The 15,335-nt window shown below is 42.9% G+C and overlaps 1 protein-coding gene across 3 annotated transcripts in view; it reads left to right on the forward strand.

The window, feature by feature from the left end:
* The window catches only part of LOC109935044, a 54,224-nt gene that overhangs the window by 16,407 nt on the left and 22,482 nt on the right, over positions 1-15,335 (forward strand). For all 3 annotated transcript variants that reach the window (XM_048607704.1, XM_048607705.1, XM_048607707.1), the window contains 5 exons: positions 4,878-5,129; positions 7,550-7,789; positions 9,452-9,609; positions 13,039-13,240; positions 13,538-13,672. In XM_048607704.1, coding sequence (XP_048463661.1) covers positions 4,878-5,129; positions 7,550-7,789; positions 9,452-9,609; positions 13,039-13,240; positions 13,538-13,672 — 987 coding nt within the window. The remainder of the gene's footprint in view (positions 1-4,877; positions 5,130-7,549; positions 7,790-9,451; positions 9,610-13,038; positions 13,241-13,537; positions 13,673-15,335) is intronic.

Consider the following 15,335-nt stretch of genomic DNA (forward strand, 5'->3'; position numbering starts at 1 on the left):
TGTCTTCCAGGACTTTGACCCAGCAACAGTGAAATACACTGATTTAATAAGTAAACTCCCCTACGGGATTAAGATGTATTATTATATATTGGCCACAAAGTATCATTTGCTTATTCCCACTTCTATTCGGAGTATGCCTTTTATTCCAAGTAGTTTTGCTGTTTATTTTGGTTTCTGATGCATGTGCAGAACTGAAATTCACTGGGCTAGTTATCCAATTTAAAGCTTTGGGGAACACTATTTCAAATCCTGCCATGGTAGCTGGAGGAATTTAAGTTCAAATTGTTAAAAATCTGGAATTGAAAGCTGTGTGATGACTGTGGAACTAAGCATTGTTTGTTTATTTTTTTTTTAATTTAAGAAAAACCATTTGGTTCACTGTCCTTTTTTTTATTAAAGAGAAGATGTACTGTACTTGCCCCCGGCCCACAAGTGATCCACAGCAATGTGTTTACTGCCATCTGAAATAGTCTAAGCATGGCACTCTGGACAAGGGCAATTGGGTGGGTAAGAATTGTGGGCCTTGCCAGTGACACACATGGAATAATTTAAAAAAAAAACAATTGTTCTGAAGTGTGCTTGTCACCAATATTTGATGCCAAGTTTCACTCCTCAAACTTGGGATAGTTTATAAAAACCAAAAGAACTGCAGATGCTGTAAATCAGGAACAAAAACAAAGTTGCTGGAAAAGCTCAGCAGGTCTGGCAGCATCTGTGGAGGAGAAAACGGAGTTAATGTTTCGGGTCCAGTGACCCTTCCTCAGAACTGATGGTGGCTGGGAAAATGTCAGTTTATATGCAGAAAATAGGGAGGTGGGTGGGATAGGGTGTAAACGATGGGATAGAGCCTAAAGAGAGAGAAAGACAGTTGGACAGACAAAGGAGTTGCTAACGATCAGGCTGGGAGGGTGAATAGTTGTTAATGGGGATTGTTAGTGACTAACAACAGGGGGTGTGTAGTGGCAGGCTTTCGTGGTAACAAGGCCTGGTGTGTGGGGTGGGGGTGCTGTGACATAGGAGAGTTTAGGCCCTAAAATTATTGAACTCAATATTAAGTCCAGAGGGCTGTAGGGTCCCCAAGTGGAAAATGAGGTGTTGTTCCTCCAGCTTGCATTGGGCTTCACTGGAACACTGTAGCAAGCCAGAGACAGAGATGTTGGCCAGAGAGCAGGGTGGTGCATTGAAGTGGCAGGCAACAGGTAGTTCAGGGTCTTTTTTGCGAGCAGAACGTAGATGTTCTACGAAGCGATCGCCAAGTCTATGCTTCATTCCTCCAATGTAGAGGAGACCACATTGTGAGCAGTGAATGCAGTAGACTAGATTCTGGGAAGTGCAGGTGAAGTGTTGCTTCACCTGGAAGGTATGTTTGGGCCCTTGGATAGTGGGGAGAGAGAGGAGGTAAATGGGCAGGTGTTGCACCTTCGCCGGTTACAGGGGAAGGTGCCGTAGGGCTGTGGGTGAAGGAAGTGTGGACCAGGGTGTCCCGGAGGGAATGGTCCCTGCGGAAGGCGGACAAGGGAGGGGAGGGGAATAGGTGTCTGGTGGTGGCAACCCCACACAGCTCGTTTCTACCTCCTGCCAAAAGTCCACAAACAGGACTGTCCAGGTAGACCCATTGTTTCAGCCTGCTCCTGCCCCACAGAACTCATCTCTTCCTACCTTGACTCAGTCTTCTCCCCTTGGTCCAATACCTACCCACACACATCCATGATTCATGTGACACCTTACACCGGTTTCAAAGCTTCCAGTTTACTGGCTCCAGCCACCTCCTCTTTACCATGGATGTGCAATCCCTTTACACAGTCATTCCCCACCAGGAGGGTCTTAGCGCTCTCCGCTTCTTCCTGGAGCAAAGACCTGAACCATCCCCACCCACCACCACCCTCTTCCGCTTGGCTGAGATTGTCCTCACCCTCAACAACTTCTCTTTCAACTCCTCTCATTTTCTTCAGGTAAGAGGGGTTGCCATGGGTACCCGCATGGGCCCTAGTTATGCCTGTCTCTTTGTGGGGTACGTGGAACATTCTTTGTTCCAGTCCTATTCCGGCCCCCATCCACATTCCTTGTTCCAGTCCTATTCCAGCACCCACACACAACTCTTTCTCCGACACATCGATGATATCATCGGTGCTGCTTCCCTCTCTCATCTAGAATCGGAAAACTTCATCAATTTCGCCTCCAATTTCCACCCTGCCCTCACTTTCACTTGGTCTATCTCGGACTCCTCCCTTCCTCGACATTTCTGGGGATAGACTGGCCACTAATATCCATTACAAACCCACCGACTCCCACAGCTACCTGGACTATACATCCTCACACCCCACTTGCTGTAAAGACTCCATCCCATTTTCTCAGTTCCTCCGTCTCCGTCGCATATGTTCAGATGAGGCCAACTTCGACAAGGGAGCGTCCGAAATGCCCACATTCTTCCTCAACCAAGGATTCCCCAGCTCCGTTGTCGACAGGGCCCTCAATCAGGTCCAACCCATCTCCTGCACTTCTGCCCTCACCCCTTCCCTTCCCTTCCCTCCCACAACAGCGATAGGGTTCCCCTTATCCTCACCTACCATCCCACCAGCACCACATCCAGAAGATCATCAGACGCCATTTCCGCCACCTCCAGCAAGATGCCACCACCAGACACATATTCCCCTCCCCTCCCTTGTCCACCTTCTGCAGGGACCGTTCCCTCTGGGACACCCTGGTCCACACTTCCTTCACCCCCAACACCTCCCCACCGTCCTATGGCACCTTCCCCTGTAACCGGCGAAGGTGCAACACCTGCCCATTTACCTCCTCTCTCCCCACTATCCAAGGGCCCAAACATACCTTCCAGGTGAAGCAACACTTCACCTGCACTTCCCAGAATCTAGTCTACTGCATTCGCTGCTCACAATGTGGTCTCCTCTACATTGGAGAAACGAAGCATAGACTTGGCGACCGCTTCGCAGAACATCTACGTTCTGCTTGTAAAAAAGACCCTGAACTACCTGTTCCCTGCCACTTCAATACACCACCCTGCTCTCTGGCCAACATCTCTGTCTCTGGCTTGCTACAGTGTTCCAGTGAAGCCCAACACAAGCTGGAGGAACAACACTTCATTTTCCACTTAGGGACCCTACAGCCCTCTGGACTCCATATTGAGATAACAAGGTGTAGAGCTGGATGAACACAGCAGGCCAAGCAGCATCAGAGGAGCAGGAAGGCTGACGTTTTGGGCCTAGATCCTTCTGGCCCAGCCCCCCCACCCCACACACCAGGCCTTGTTACCACATAGCCTGCCACTACACACCCCCTGTTGTTAGTCCCCATTGATAACTATTCACCCTCCCAGCCTGATCGTTAGCAACTCTTTTGTCTGTCCAACTGTCTTTCTCTCTCTTTTGGGCTCTATCTTATCACTTACTCCCTACCCCACCCACCTCCCTATTTTCTGCATATAAACTGACAACTTCCCAGCCACCATCAGTTCTGAGGAAGGGTCACCGGACCCGAAATGTTAACTCTGTTTTCTCCTCCACAGATGCTGCCAGACCTGCTGAGCTTTTCCAGCAACTTTGTTTTTGTTGGGAGAGTTTATTCCTGGGATAGATTACTCTGCTGCACAGGAAGCATTCACAAGAGAATCTCAGCAATTCCTGTTTAGGTAAAAATAGAAGAGGGAAAGAGAGACATTGCCCAAATGTCTTTATTTTAAAATTATATTGTTTTTTTTTTAATCCTTTGAAGCAAGACCTGAATAGATGGAGAACCTTTATTTCTTTTCTATCAACTAAAGCTCAGTGGGTAACACACTCTCAAAAAATTGTGGATTCGAGCCCCACTCAAAATTGTGCACAATCTTTTGGTCAGCACACTGCGCTAATATTGCAAATGAATGTGCATGCTGTAGTTGTTATTTAAAAGTAACTGATGCTAATTGGGGAAAGGTTAGGACACGTTTATAAGAACTAGTTAGGGGGTCAGTGGAAGTGACCCTAACTCTGGGCCAGATGATCTGGGTTCAAGACCCTCCTCCGATTTATAGGTATTTGTCAGAACAAGTTAAGTTTTTTTTTTAGAAAAACCCTTTCTGGCCATGAAGGCCAAGGTTATGGTGTTGGGTTCAAAATTTATTTGGGCTTTCCCACGTCAAATTGAAACTGGCTCAAAGTGAATTCATTCCTTTGTAGTGTCTTGTGTATTGGTAGTATTGACCCTACCATTGGGCTAGAAGGTCTGGGTTCAAGTTCCACATGCCCTGGAAATGTCAGAACCTGGGCCAATTTGTGTCTTTTTTCAGGAAAGAAACATAAGAACTAGCTGGTTTGCAGAAGGGGATAGATAGTAGTCTGTACTTGTGCTGTTTGAGCTTTTGTGAAATAAACCTGGACAGGCAAGTTCCTGCTGTTTCCTTGATGAGATTACCATTCCACATTTTATTGCCCTAGTGTGCTGACCAATATTTGTCCCTCGAACAACAGCAGTTACTGGGATTATCTGGCCATTATCATTATCACTAGTTCTTATAAAATAACTATTCTTATAAATGTTTCCTAATCTTTTCCCCAATTAGCATCATTTACTCTTAAATAACAACTACAACATGCCCCTACATTTGCAATATTAGTGCAGTGTAATGACCAAGATTGGTCTTTAGATCCTGCTGTGTAATTTCCCTACCCCCACTTATTACATTACAGTCGTGATTAGACTTTGAAAGTATTTTATTGATTGTGTAAATTTTTCTTTCGGAAATGAGACTTGAAGGCATTGTATGTTTTGCGAGTACTTTGAGCTGAGTTTCAATCTGTCAAACTCATGCACCGCTGCTTTTACATTTTAATGTTTCCATCACTTCAACCATTTTAAAATAATGTTTCCTACTGTGTGCGCAGCTCCCATAAAGTTTGTGAAAGTTACTCAGACAGCTGGCTCCACTGATGGCTATGTTGTGTCCTGGTCAGTGACGGGCAATCCATCAGGAATATTCTTCTATATCTACAAACATGGAACTCTGCAACGTGTCCAGAAACAGACAGAATATATTTCATCTGGTCTCGAACCCTGCACCCAAGAGACGTTAACAGTGGAGGCTGTTTGCAGGACTGGTGCAGTGGCAGACTCTAGAACAATCACTGTGGCAACAGGTTAGTATTTTATGTAAAAGGGCTGTATTTTCTTGCCCTCCAGAAATTGTTCCAGTTAAAATTCCTGCAGCAAGCTTTGTATGATAGAATAAAGACTGTCTTTTTGTTTTCACACTATTATACTAGAGATTTTAAATGTGACCTCTCACTCACCCACTTGACACACCATGTCACACAGGATTAGTTGCAGTGGAAGATGGAACAATGGAATTACAATGTATATTTGTATTCTGACAGGCCTATAGTTTGTTAAATGAGTTGATGGCCTTGTAAAGGATTCTCAGTAAGCCATGAGTTATTTGAATTGATTGAAGGTGACTGATTGTGAAATTTGTGTTGGATCAGTTTGAGTATACTCCTGCTTTTAAAGTATTATGACCTTTACCTATTTAGTTGATTTTCAACTGGTTTGATGATTTTCTGATGGAATTCTGTCTTTGCTGAACAGTCTGTGCTGTTGCGTTGCATGCAAATGACAAAATGATGTATACCAGTTCAAAGTCCCTTTCCTGAAGACCAGTTGTCTTTCACCCAACCTAGTTTGGAGGAGGGAAACCATGATACAGTGAGTCCTCACTTCAAGTTTATAGTTACTTACCTGAAAATCACTACTTTTGAGTAGGTCCCACATCCCCATTGGAATCAAAGTGAAAGCCAGAATTGGGTTTTCGCTTGTACATTTTTTTTGTCTCGCAGGCAAAAGAAAATTCGAGTTGAAATACATTGCTGTACATATACAACATTGTACAATCATAGTCAAATAACTTGCAAAATAAAATGCCTCACTATATACTGGCTGACAATGCAATATTTTAACAAACATTAAACATTTTAAAATAAAATACTTCAGATGTAATTTTTTAGATTGACCAGGCTTCATCTGGTAGCAAACATTAGTCGGTATAGGGAACTAGAGTTCTTGAGCCACCAGATGGGGCCCTTGAGAATGAGTTTGGAGCTAGTCAAGAGGATGAAACCCTTCGATGAAGCTGCCTGATTATATTGGCTGGCACCTCTGGGTGACACAACTTCCTCCAGCTGAGGGCTGTAATCCCCACTCTGCTCGTTTAGGCCACCACTAGCATTCAAGTGTACAAATTAGGAGTAGGAACAGCCTGCCGTTTTGATTCCGCTGAACTATTGAATATATTGTATAATGGCTTATCTGATTTGTGACCTCCTAATGCACATCCCTGCCTAACCCTGAGCCTTTGACTTCTTTTGTTTAATCAATACTTTATCTACTACTTCCTTTTAAATATTCAATGACTCTGCCTCTATCATAACTCCATGGGACAATCTAGAATGAGAGGTCATAGTTTTAGGCTGGGTTGGGAGGGGGAGTGGAGGATGGCAGACTTAAAACAGTTGCTTTTCTCAAAGGGTTGCACATCTGTGGATTTAGCAATAGCAGAGTGCTGTGGATGCCAGGACATTGAGTAAATGTGAGGAGAGAGATTTTTTAATTAATTATGGCTGGAGAGTTTTGAGGAACAGGCAGGAGGGTAAAGATGAGGCCGACTACAATCGTTTTAAGTTGTGCAACGGCATGAGGGTCTGGATTGCCTGCTTCTGCTCCTTATTCACTTCTCTCTGGGGAAGATCTCCAAAACTCATGACCCTCATGAGGGGGGGAAAAGCATTCCTTCTTATCTCTGTCTGTCTTAAGTGGGAGTACCCTTTCCCTAATTTTATCCTATCCCACAAGGGGGAACGATGTTTCAGTATCCACCCTGTCAAGTTCTCTTGGAATGTTTTGATTCTTTCAGAACTCCTGATTCATCAGCCCAATGGATACAGTCCCAACCTTTCCTCCTCCGATAACCGCCCACCCCTCAAAACCATGGCTATGACCATCAAGCAAATAAATCTTGTGAATGGCTTCCAATATATTTACATCCTCCCTTTAAATAAGAGACGAAACGGTACATAGTATTCCAGATGTGGCCTCATCAATGTTCTACAGAACTACAACCAAATATTCTTATGTTCCATCTCCCCTTGTGATACACAAACAACAATATTTAATTTGAGTTCCTAATTACATGCTGTACCTACATACTAACTCCTCTACCAAGACACCTAGACCCCCGCTCTGTACCTTCAAATATATTTGATCTCTCTCCATTTTAAATCGTTTGCTTTTCTATTCCTCCTGCCAAAATGGTCATGTTCATATTTACCCACATAGTCCATCTGCCAGATTTTTTTGCCAACTTGCTAAACTATGTATAATCCTTTCGCAGACTGTTTGTTTGTTTGTTTGTTTGTTTGTTTGTTTGTTTGTCCACAACTAACTTTCCAATCCAACTAATGGGTTCGTTGGACAAGCGAATTTGTAATCAGTGGATTTAGATTTATTGTATTTTACTTTATATTATGGGGTTTTTATTCATTTTAAAATGTGTATCATCTTCCAGCGCCTGAAATGATCACTAATCTGTTCTACAAGCAAACTGTTGATGGAGGCTTTTTCTCCTGGAAACCTCCACCCGTATTTCATGGTGTTTCTATCAGTGTTGTTAACGTGTTAACAGCTTTCACCAGGAAGCATTATTACCAGGTGTTGGGCTTGGATCCTTGCACTCAATACCAGTATGTGTTTGCAACAGTCTGTGGGCACTGGAGGAGTGAAGCTATCACCAGGACCGAGTTCACAGGTATCCAAACGTATACTACAGATTTGCAATCATTAATATAAAGACAATTTTTATACTTTTTATTTTCTGTCTTTTTAATTGTGGACTGGCATGAGAACAGAATGGTTTTAATATCAAGGATTGCTACAGGTTTTGAAGGCAAGTAACTTAACACTCATTGTGAAAACTTTGCACAGTAGCTGGTTCCAGTGAGTGGTAATTTACCAGTTATTGATGAAGACAGGGGTCTGGCTGTGCATAAGATACAGGGAAATGTTCAGATCTCTCGGCTCGGTGCTCTCTTCTCTGCAGTAAAAGCTGGCTTAAAGATGAAACACAAAAAAACAGTTTAACTGTCTGACATAAGTTTTTGAGATCTGTGATTTTTTTTTTTTGTAAAATTAATAAATCAGACCTTTTTAAGTGAATTAGTCACTTTTTTTTATAAAAACCAAAAGAACTGCAGAAGTTGTAGTTCAGGAACAAAAACGGAAGTCACTGGAAAAGCTCAGCAGGTCTGGTATCATCTGTAAAGAGAAATCGGAGTTAACGTTTCGGGTCCAGTGACCTTTCCTTGGAACTGATGGTAGCTAGGAAAATGTTGGTTTATTTGCAGAATATGGGGTGGGGGGACGGGGTAAGGAGTAAACGATAGGTGGGGAATAGAGCCTAAAGAGAGAGAAGAACGGTTGGTTGACAAAGGATTGGACAACGATCTGGCTAGGGGGGTGAATAGCTGTTGATGGAGACTCTTAGTGGCTAACAATAGGCAGTGTGTAATGCAAACTGTAATAACAAGGCCTGGTGTGTGGGGTAAGGGACTAGGACATCATTTTATACCTTTTACGAACTGGTAGAAGCATCTGGAGAAGGAAGACTATGTGAAGCAGCATTCTGATCAGCACAAAAACATCCCAGCAGGTCATGTGAACAGATCTTTGAACCGCTTTCCTAGTTTCCGTCTACCCATTACAGGGGTGATACACAAGAACAGCATTTCGTCTGTTAAAGATCCCTATCATTCCATAGCCTGCTAAAACATCAAAAGAAATGAACTATTTGAATATTGTTTGTTTTTGGTGGGTTTCTCATTCTTTGCAAGTATTCCCAAGAATTAAGGGATTGGGTGTGAGAGAGAGGGGATAGAATGTGGAATAGCTTTTAGCATTCCCTGGATAAGCCACAGGAATTTGCTGCTTCTGAAGTAACAGAGCTGGAGACAATGCACAATCCCAAAGGTGATCATAACCACCATGGGAAAGGGACTGACTGGATTGCGCCTACAGAGAGTTAGCAAAGATTTAAAGGACTGAATGGCCTCCTTTTTGTGCAGTAATTCCCTTTTTGTATTATTATAACCTGAGTTAGGGTAAGGAGGGAAAGTCAAGAGAATGAATGAATCAAAAGAATGAACTTGCAGTTGAGGTGATGTTTGGAGGTATGCTTTACGACATTTAAAAGACATTTGAATAAGTACATGAATAAGAAATGTTTGGAGGGAAATAGGCCAAACACAGGCAGTGAAACTAGTTTTAGTTTGGAATTATGTTCGGCATGGACTGTTTGGACCAAAGAGTCTGTTTCTATGCTGTATGAATGTTTTTGAGCAAATTAATGCAAGTATGCTGGATCAGAGAGTCTGCTTTTCAATAAATTAAAAGTCATTGACTTTGCATTCCACAGGTTGTCCTTTAGACATCCCACCTTCTGGCTATAGAAGCATTGTGGTGCTGCCAGAAAAAATACATTTCTGCATTTACTTTCCATGGATGTTTTCTGATTATATGAATGACCCAACTTCTAGAGCATACCTAAAATTGGCAACTATCGCTAATTCCAAGGTAAGATTTAAACGTGTGCTCAATATGGCACAACCATGGAGAGGTAGCAAGATTTAAATTACATGTTTTTAAAAGGGGCCTCGGTTATGTGGTGAGATTGCGGCACATTGGCTCAGTGATTAGCACTGCTGCTAGGCACCCAGGTTCAATTCCAGCCTTGGGCGACTGACTGTGTGGAGTTTGCATGTTCTCCCTGTCTGCATGGGTTTCCTCCAGGTGCCCTGGTTTCTTCCCACAGTCCAAAGATGTGCAGCTCGGGTGGACTGGCCATACTAAATTGCCTGTAGTGTCTAGGAATGTGCAGGCTAGGTGGATTAGTCAAGGGAAATGCAGGGAATAGGGTACAAGGATAGGGGGCTGAGTCTGGATAGATGCTCTTCAGAGGGTTGATGTGGACTCAGTCAGCCTGATTCCACACTGTAGGGGATTTTATGATTGTATAAATTGAGGTTTTGTTTTGAAGCAGAGAAAGTGATAGGGGTTCTTAATACAGGTTCCAAAACTGCGGGATCTTTGGTCCATAAGGATAAACAACTTCCTGTGACCAGGGTCAGGAAACAGAGAGCCAAAACCTAAGTGGATTGACAAAAGAACCGGCAGAGAGATGAAGGGAATTTTTAGTTATGTTGTTATGATCTAGAATGCTGTGCCTGAAAGAGGTGGTGTACAACATTTAGCACCTCGTGCCTGCTCCACCATCCAATAAAACCAGGGATGATTGTGACCTCCATTCACATTCCCACCTATCCTTCATAACCATAGATTCGTGCCTAACTAGGGGGTCAATCTATCTCTGCGTTTTTTAGAACAAAATTCAATAACCCTGCCTCTGCCACATTCTAGGGAAGAGGTTTGAACAGACTAATGATCCTGAGAAAAGATTCCTCCACGTTTCCATGGTAACGGAAGACCCCTTATTTTTAAACTGCATCCCCTGCTTCTAGTCATTCCGAATTCTCTCAGCCTCCACCCTGTCAAGCCCTCTGAATTTCTTATTTAAATAAGATCCTGTCATTAATGTATCCACTATGGTTTAGACAGACTCAGCCTGTAATCTTTCCCATTTTAAGATAACCTCTCTGGCCCCCAATGCCACCCAGATATCAATGGACTGAACCTTCTCTGAACTGTTTTTATAAATTCACTTCTGTAGTTCTCCAGTATTGTCATCAGCTGTGATAAGTTGGATCCCAGAATGAAACCTGGCTTAATCAATTTTTGTTTGTGTTTTTTTTGCAATTGGTTAGCATGATGGTTAGTCACCTGAAACATTCACATGATGTTTTAGATATTCTTTAACAACAAAACCATAACCAACAGATATAAATATACACACACTATAGTTAGAAAGATGCTAAAACAAAGTTTCAACCTGTTTGCCCAACACTGTCTGTTAAAGACTTGAACTCTTCTCCTCCAGGATGTGGAACAGTACAGCACAGGAATGGTCCCTTCAGTCCACCATGTCTGTGCTGACCATTCTAAATTAAATCCATCTGCCTTCACATAGTCTATATTCTTCTGATCCTTACTTGTTCACCTATATCTAAATGCCTCTTAAACATTGCTATTGTATCTGCTTCAACCACCTCCTGTCAACTTTAAGTTTTTACTCACTGACTCCTTCCAGTTTCTTTCCCCTGCACTGCGCAGACAATTTAACAATGCCTTTCTGATTCTGTGATTTTATTTTATTATTGTCACATGTACCTAAGTACAATGAAAAGTTTTTTTTTTTTTTTGTTTCGCGTACAATACAGGCAGATCATACCATACAAAGTGCATGAGGGTAATAGAACAGAGTGAAGAACAGAATGGTATAGCTGCAGAGAAGGTGCACAAGGAGTGAGATCAACGTTAGACTTCTGAAAGGACTTCTCAAATGTTAACAGCAGGGGAAGAAGCTGTTCTTGAATCTGTTGGTACATGTGTTTTAGGCTTTTGTATCTTCTGCCTGATGGAAGAGAGTATACCCAGGGTGGGAGGGGTCATTGATTATGTTGGCTGCCTTCCCAAGGCAAGGAGAAGTATAGATGGGCACAAACCTTTCTCAATTCTGGTTTATACTTTCTCACTTACTACTTTACAATTTAACAGCCTCTATCCAAATTGTCCTGGCTTGTAAACTCCACAGACTAGAAATCAGTTCTGCTGGGATGGCTGGTTCCTCGAACTGAACTTTTCTCCTTTTTGAACGGAAAAGGTTGATTTCTCTGCTCGCAAGTCCAAAACACAATCAATGGCTTTATTCTGTATACGGTGCCTGTCATAAATCCACCAGTACAAACAACATATATCCGTTAAGAAATTTTCTCATCAACCTGTACACAGATGGCATTACACGTCTCTTGGAGCAGCTGGGACTTGAACCTGGGCGTCCTGGCTCAGAAGTTGGAACATTACCACTGTGCCACAAGAGCTCCTCGTCATGTCCATTCAGATTTTTGTTTTTATTGAATTCAGATTCTGCTATCTGCTGTGGCCGGTTTTGAACCAAGTTCTTGGTGTTATCGTTGGACTGTTAATCCCACTAGACTGTTGCCTCCCATTGCCATCTTCTCCACTAATTTTTATTATTTATTTTCTAATCATCCTGTTTAGAGTTGCTATCTCTCACCTTTCGGAGCAGTTGGGACCTGAACCCAAGCCTCCTGATCCAGAGGTTGGGACATTACCATTGTGCCACAAGGACCCTCCATTTTCTGCACTAACTTTTTAAAAATTCTTTTCTACATCTTCAAACAATAATGTGCTTGATTGCAGTCCTCTGCTTTTAGTGGTCATTTAGGTCAGAATTCCAGGATAACTTCCTGACCCTTTTTCAGGAAATTCTTTAGACTGACCAAAACTACTCAGCCTCTATTTTAGAGTTCACTTTCTAAAACTCCTGAACATATTGTCCTTTTCATCACAATGTTGTACCTTTAAAATGGAGGTAAAAGCTGTACTCACCACTCCATTACTATTTTATACCACTGTAATAAAACATCTCTCCTTTATAGTCCATTCCCCTCCAATAAACAATAATCCAATTTTCCAAAAATTGGATTAAAACTGGAAAGGATGAGTGCTGGGCCATTGGACTAATTTGAATAATGCCTCAAGAAGCTGGCACAATCATAATGGGTTTAATGACCTTGCTTAATATTGTATCATTCCATAACCTGTCTTTTGAGCAGAGTTATTTGCATCTGGTGAAGGTTTAGAATTTGGCTATTCCCTTCTATTTTTAAAAAGCTCTGACACATTTTTCATTGACTAAAAATATAATACAAGCATGAATGTAAATTTAAGGCACAAATGAAGACAGTCCTTGAAAGATTTTAAAACTGTAGCATTGAGGGTGAGCAGCTCTTGTTTTAATAGACTGAAATATATAGTGCCCTGTTCCTTCCATCTCCTGTGTACAATTTTGCATTAATTTCACAGATTCTGCAATTATTCTTGGATTCTGGTCAATTCTCCAGCGTAGAAGTAGAGATGTTGTATCTGTCAAAAAGCAATGAGACAGTTGAGATGAATGTTGCAGCAGATGTCCACTTCAGTGACACCACCTCCAGCTTTGTGCACTTTTTGGCTGGCATAAATGATTCGAATGTGTTTCCAATGGGCAGTGCACTATTCTGGAATGGTGAGTAAACGGTTCCTTCTGTCACTACTTCTTTAAAACCTATTGTATCTCTATCTCTAACCACTGTTTTAGTTACTCATTTAAATGTATCTCCTATTTGGCTCAGTCTTATTTACATACTTGTGGTGTGAATTTTTCAGTAAACAAACCTGGGCATTTTTGATCTGTGAGGAGTTATCTATATATAAATTAATCATCTAAGTTCTTTGAGATTTTTATTTCTGTTCGCTAACTGATAACATGGATAATTCTTTCTTTATAACTATGAATCATAAATTTAAAACTCTTTTCACATAGATGAGGATGAATGTGCAAATGCTACGGCTAATGATTGCCCAGTGGAATCAGACTGCATCAATACTTTTGATTCTTTCACCTGCATCTGTCATCAAGGGTACCTTGAAACCAATGGCCAGGAGAGAGTTTGTAAAGGTATAGTTCCCTTGTCATTTCAATGAGAAATTGAAACTTAATGTAGACATTTTTTTAAGACGCTTAAAATGAATAACCTAGGGCACTTTCAACTAACTGTTTCCAGCATTCCCAGTGTATGGCTCTTTCAGCAACTTTAACTTACTTTTGTGTGGAGCTGGAGAGCCAGGAAAGATAGTTGAAATATTTCAAGCTGATGGCATTTCCATCGGAACCGAATAAGTTAGATTTAATGGTTCATAAGTAACCAGGTAAGAAGATTGAGCTCTAAATATTTCGCAAATGTTTTATAAAGACCATAAGATGTAGGAATAGAAGTATGCCATTCAGTCTACCATGTCCACTCCACCATTCAATGAGATCATGGCTGATCTGAAACCTCAACTCCACTTTTCTGCCTTTTACCTCATAACCCTTGATTTCCTTACCGATTTAAAAGTCTCAGCCTTGAGCATATTAATGATCTAGCCTCAACAAATCTACAGAGATAGTAGGAACAGCCGATGCTGGAGAATCTGAGACAACAAGATGTAGAGCTGGATGAGCACAGCAGGCCAAGCGGCGTCAGAGGAGCAGGAAGGCTGACGTTTCGGGTCTAGACTCTTCTTCAGAAATGGGGGAGGGGAAGGGGATTCTGAAATAAAGGGGGAGGTGGATAGAAGATGGATAAAGCCTACCGACTCCCACAGCTACCGAGAGTACACCTCCTCTCACCCACTTACCTGCAAAAAGGCCATCCCCTATTCCCAATTCCTTTGCCTCTGCCGCATCTGCTCCCGAGATGAGGCATTCCACTCCTGGACATCCCAGATGTCCTTGTCCTCGTTTTTCAAGGACCGCAACTTCCCCTGCACAGTGGTCAAAAACGCCCTCAACCATGTCTCCCGCATTTCCCACAACTCATCCCTCACACCCCCTCCCCACAATAATAACCAAAACAGAATCCACCTCATCCTCACGTACCACCCCACCAACCTCTGGATCCAACGCATTATCCACTGACACTTCTGCAATCTGACCCCACCAGCAAAGACATTTTTTCTTTTCCCCACCCTTATCTGCTTTCCAGAGGGACCACTCTCCGTGACTCCCTTGTCTGCTCCCCACTCCCCTCCAGCCCCACCACACCCAGCACTTTTCCGTGCAACTGCAGGAAGTGCTACACCTCACCCCCATCCCAGGCCCTAAGAAGACATTCCACATGAAACAGATGTTCACCTGCACATCTGCTAATGTGGTATACTGTACCTGCTGTTCCCGTTGTGGCCTCCTCTACATCGGGGAAACCAAGCGGAGGCTTGGGGACCGCTTTGTGGAACACCTACACTCTGTTCACACCAAACAACTGCACCTCCCAGTCACAAACCATTTCAACTCCCCCTCCCACACCTTGGACGACAGGTCCATCCTGGGCCTCCTGCAGTGCCACAACAATGCCACCCAAAGGTTGCAGGAACAGCATCTCGTACTTCGCTTGGGAACCCTGCAGCCCAATGGTATCAATGTGGACTTCACAAGCTTCAAAATCTCCCCTTCCCCTACCGCATCTCAAAACCAGCCAAGCTTGTCCCCGCCTCCCTAACCTGTCTTTCCTCCCACCTCAAGCCCCACCCCCCTCTCCTACCTACTAACCTCATCCCGCTCCCTTGACCTGTCCGTCCTC

This window comes from Rhincodon typus, chromosome 18 (assembly GCF_021869965.1).
Source record: "Rhincodon typus isolate 14 chromosome 18, sRhiTyp1.1, whole genome shotgun sequence".
Taxonomy (NCBI): domain Eukaryota; kingdom Metazoa; phylum Chordata; class Chondrichthyes; order Orectolobiformes; family Rhincodontidae; genus Rhincodon; species Rhincodon typus.